General features: G+C 39.5%; 1 protein-coding gene across 1 annotated transcript; it reads left to right on the top strand.

The window, feature by feature from the left end:
* Window positions 1-2,393: 2,393 nt before the first annotated feature.
* LOC122014211 (protein PHYTOCHROME KINASE SUBSTRATE 2-like) lies at window positions 2,394-4,057 on the top strand. Its single transcript, XM_042570414.1, has 2 exons — window positions 2,394-2,512; window positions 2,598-4,057. The coding sequence occupies exon 2, from the start codon at window positions 2,607-2,609 to the stop codon at window positions 3,876-3,878; it is 1,272 nt and encodes a 423-aa protein (XP_042426348.1). The 5' UTR covers window positions 2,394-2,512; window positions 2,598-2,606; the 3' UTR covers window positions 3,879-4,057.
* The last annotated feature ends 1,104 nt before the right edge of the window (window positions 4,058-5,161 follow it).

Genomic DNA, 5,161 nt, shown 5'->3' with positions numbered 1-5,161 from the left:
CGCCTTGGACCATCTTGAAGGCGCCTTCAAGCTGCGAATAGAGTTTTCCAAGGGCTATAAAACGACCTCTGGAGCTAGTAAATATTCAATAACTTTAGTATTCATTTAGTAACTTATTTCAGAGTATTCAAAGAGTGTAAGAGGTTTCTCCACCTTCAACGAAGGAAATTTTGTTAGTACTTCAATTTGCCTTGGATTAATAACCACATATCTTGTAACCAAGTAATTCTTCCGCCTCTCTTAATTTTTAGTTGTTCAATTTCGTTAATTTAATTGTGCTACTAATCTGGGTTGAAAGATCGAGAAAAGTTATAATTTTCTTACAGGCAATTCACCCTCCCCCCCCCCTCTTGGCGATCCCGTTGCACCAACATTATGCTCTTCATTTGTTTTTTTCGATGTAAATTTGTATATTCTTCTTGGATGTCCTTAATTTCCAATCATTTTATTTAAATATAAGCTACTTATACTTACATAGAGTATCTAATCGTGGATCATATATGTTTTTTCATAAGATTTCCCTTGTTAGGTAAAGATTTTTTTTTAAAAAAAAAATAGAAATTGAAAGCTAAGTAAATAAATAAATATGTAACATTAGATTTTTTTTTTATATTTTAAAATTTATTGAATGTGAATAGTTTCATAAATATGTATTTTATTTTATTTTATTTTATTTGGGGATAGGTTTTCTTATTCCATTTTTTGAATTAAAATTTTATAGATTATAATAATTATTACATAAAAACATTATGAAAATAGTATTAGATCATATGTAAATAATCACTAAATAAGGGGTATCTAATTAATAATGCTGCTCCTTGATATTGCACCTTAATTGAGTGCTCTATGTATTTGATGATCCAAAAGTAGTACTCGGAAGATAAAATTGGGACATAATTTATAATTTTGCCCAGGACCTTTAAACAACCAGGACTGGCTCTGTTGGTGATATGGGAGGTAATCAGAGGGTACCATGTGGTTAAGGAGAAGTCAAAGTCTTGCTGAGGTGGTGGTCAAAGCCAACTGAAAGTTCATGTCACCCTCGATTTCAAGACTGTCCCGACTCTATGTTATTCCCAACTCCATGCTACTCCAACTGGCTTTGTGTCGGCCTCGTCTCCACTCCACTCCCGGCTCTAGATAGGCTCTATATTTGTGCCATTGTTTGTGGAAGATATGAACAACGTAGTCTTTTTTTCGGAGAACATGGGAAAACGTAGTCATTTATTCCAAGAAATGTGAGTAACGTAAGCAAGAATCTTGGAACACGTGGAGAACGTGAACAAAGTCACAACTCTATGAAAGGTCGTCCGCTCCACAGGTTGAACAACTGCCCTGGGCTAAAAATGCAGAACCTAGTAAAGGCCAACCCATCACAGCAAGGTTGAGGCCTAAAATTGTTGGGCTACTTGCTGGGTGAGGCCTAAAATTGTTGGGCATTGTTAGGTTGCACTAAGCTAGAGCCCAACAAAGTCCAGCCCTGGCTACGCCCTTGGTCCGCTCCTCCGGACGTAGATACACGCACACACACGTAAACTTCCAAAAAAAACTCTAGATCACTCATCCTTTTCTTCATCTTCTCTGCCAGAGATTTACTTTAGTGTTAGAGTGGTTATACTGGGAACCATCCGGTTATCATTCTAACTCTCTCATTTTTATTTACTTTCCTTTAGGTTTCGACGGATTCCTCTACAAGTTCTCGCTTATTCTAGGTGATCAACAACAAAGTTAGTATCAACACTAACTTACGGGTGACTCATTTTTCGTCACATATGATCAGTACTAAAGGTCACCTTTTAAATTTAATTTACAAAAAAATCAAATAATTATAAATATTTTTTAAAATTTTTAATATGTACTTCTCCTTAACTCAAAAAAAGATTTTTTATTTAATTTATAATTTTTATATCAAATAAAATGCTTTAAATAATTGAATAGATATTGTAAAAAAATTATTTATTTATGAGTATTTTTATTATCTTAAAATTTTAAAGTATGAACTGAATGAAACTTTTGTAGTCGTCTATTGTTATTATTATTTTCATAATTATGTTTATGAGAATGCAGCTTAAACATAGATATGCCCCCAATAAAGATAACATTAATTATTTTGGAGGTAATCCAAATGAAAGAAAGTAGTGGAATCTTTATTATATTTTAAGACAACATATATGGATTTACCTTTAGATAATATTTCTCTGAATTTATTTATTTATTTATTCTATTAAATTGACTTATTTAATTATTATTGCTCTTTTTTTATCTTAATGAACGAGTGCAATTTTATCTTTAATTATTTAATAAAATATTATAATGTTGACAATTCTAACTAATTTTGGTGGGTCTTTCCTAGAAAGTCCTATATAAAGAACCTTCTCTGTACTCAGCCATGTACCAAAAACACCAACAGCCCCTGAATTATTCGTCTTCCTGCTTTCTTGTTAATCGATTGAAACAATACCAGTTTTGTTTCTCAACAGAAGAAGATTGATTTCATCATTCTTGGTTTTGCGTGAGCTTCATTTTTTGCTTCAAAATTCAATCTTGTTTGCTAAATTCCTTTGCTCATCTAATCGATTCTTCCATCTTTGATCAAGTTTGAAACCATGGCTTCCGTTAAAGTAACTCCAAAGTCTCTCTTTGCCTTCGAGCCGTGCGTCTGCGACCCCCGCGACTCCTCCTCCTCTTCGTACCTCGCCTTCGTACGAGAGAATAGCTACCCGCCGGAGCTCGGCCACAACGCTACCAACCACTTGTCCTGCCAAATTGGCTTCAACCGCCGGCGGAGCACTGCTCCTGACGGTGAGATAGAAATATTCAACGCCGAGAAGTATTTCAGCGGCAAGATGGACGGCAACTCCTCTGAGCCCAGCTGCGGCCCAACCCCGACGCCGACTGCCAAGAAGGACGTCCGTAGGCGGCCGCGCTCGGTGTCGAGGCCCAGCAGCAGCACCTCGGGGACGAGCTGCAACAGCCGCAGCACGCTACTCCCCGACCACCACCGTGGCAAACAAGGGCATCTCGGCGTCGACGGAGGCCGACGAGAAGCCGACGGGAAGAAGTTCCTCGGCTTGTTTCCCTGCTCCTGCGCTAGGAAGCACGCGATCAACATCGACAAGGAAGCCCAGCTAGCGCCGGTTCGTCCCCAGGACGAGCACTTGGTGTGCGAATCGAGGCTGAAAAGAATCAGCCCTGGTCTGCGGCGCCACGACCCTTTCCCTTTCCCTCTCCCTCTAAATCTCAACCCAAAATTCAAACCAGAAGAGAAAGTAGTCATCGGGGGCGTCCAAAACGTAAACTTCGGCGCCAATTTTACTCCAAAAGGCGATCTTGCCATAGCGCAGAAAAGAAGCAGCTTCACCGCATTGACTGCCGGCGAGGGCGGCCGAGACGAGGACGTCCTCAGCGAATCCAGTTCCGACTTGTTCGAGATCGAGAGCATATCGATGAGCTCGCACCCTTTCTTCACCATCGAGGCGTCTGAGTCGGCGACCGCCACCACCGGATACGAACCGAGCGAGGCAAGCGTGGAGTGGAGCGTTGTCACTGCCAGCGTCGCTAATTTCTCCATGTCATCGGACTCCGTAGAGCAGGGGGCGAGCTCACTGCGGAAGACGAGGAGGTCGTCAGGGTCGGGCCTTCTGCTGGGGTGCGTCAGCGAGAAGGCGGTCGACGTGACGACCGCTTCTGGAGGAAGCGGGACGAGGACGTCAGCTAGGGGCAGCGTGGTCCGGCGAGAGTGCGTCGAGTTGGAGGGGGCGGTGACGCCGACGGCAAGGTACCGCGTCGAGAGCTGCGGCGTGGACTTGAGTTCGGGCCGCGCCGGCCGGGTGCTGCCCCAGAGCCCATTCGGATCGAGCCGCTCCACTCAAGATTAGTATACTTATACGTACTCATTAAATATTTGTGTTATTGATAAATATGAAGGGAAAAAACGTACTAATCTGCATTTATGGATGGCATCAATGATTTGCGTTGTTAATTGTCAGTGTAATAAAAATAAATCAAATCAGTAGCTATCTTGTTATACGTTTGATTTTGATACATGTGGTGGATATTAGTTAATTAGCACTAACAGAATATTAGAAGCATATATTTTTTTTATAATTTAAGTATTCTTCTCTTGTGATTCTATTAATTCTGAAAATCATCGATGCTAAAATAATTTTTCATCGATCAGATAAATACAAGAAGTGCAAATGATTCATAATCTAACGTCATCAGTGATTCAGCATATCATATTTCATAATTAGACTTCGAGTATATGTAGGCCACGCGATAACCATCGCAGCTTTCTTTATCTGGAAACATGGACATCTTTGGAAATATTCTTCTAATCCTTTTTCGGTAGAAGAATCTTAAGTTTCTAATAGAAATATTAAGTATTCCTAAAATTAGATTGAAAATACACCTTTTGTCGGTTGGGTGTTTCCATATGATCTTTCCCATATCATATCCCTCATTTTACTCCCTAAGAATAAAATGAATAAAAAGGACCATTTGATAATGTGTTGCGAATATCAAATATTCTATTGATCCTACTAACTGTGAATTGATTACTAATAAAAATTGTGAATCGATTATTAATCAAAATTGTAAAGTAAATTTTCTAAAAAATCATAGATTGTGTGAGCTAAAGAAAGAGAGAAAATGAGAGAGAGGGTTGAGGGTCTAAAGCAGACAAGTAGTCGAGAGGAAAATCTAGATTTAGAAAAATAATTTTAGAATTTTGATTTCACCACGATGATCATTGACATCCAAAGTATTATTTATTTTCCTATATCTATGTTTGTTCGCATGTAGATGAACTTTTTCTAAAATACCGATATAGACTTTTAGAATTATACCAGCGTGTCTAGTCAAACGTGGCGCCTACTTTTGAGACAACATTGATAGTATGACTGCTTTCTCAAGGAGGTCTCTGTCATGATGACCCCATGATCTCCTAGTTACCCTCATTTACTTTGTCATGTTGAATCAGGGTAAACCTATTAGGTAATATGATAGTCAATGGTGCCCTTGTTGGGGCGTCATCCCCTCATGGTGTTTCAGCTTACTTTCGTGACCGACTCCCCATGTCTCGGTGATTTATGGGTTGGAGAGTTGGATTCACCTTTCAGTCCTTTCTCACGTCTTATGAGATACGAAGATGCAGGTTAAT

This window comes from Zingiber officinale, chromosome 1B (assembly GCF_018446385.1).
Source record: "Zingiber officinale cultivar Zhangliang chromosome 1B, Zo_v1.1, whole genome shotgun sequence".
Lineage (NCBI taxonomy): Eukaryota > Viridiplantae > Streptophyta > Magnoliopsida > Zingiberales > Zingiberaceae > Zingiber > Zingiber officinale.
Note: the sequence above shows the minus strand (reverse complement) of the source record. Positions and strands in the feature narration are given on the sequence as shown.

What these genes read in the sequence shown, in the direction of transcription:
- LOC122014211 (XM_042570414.1), top strand. Translation starts at nt 2,607, where the DNA reads ATGGCTTCCGTTAAAGTAACTCCAAAGTCTCTCTTTGCCTTCGAGCCG.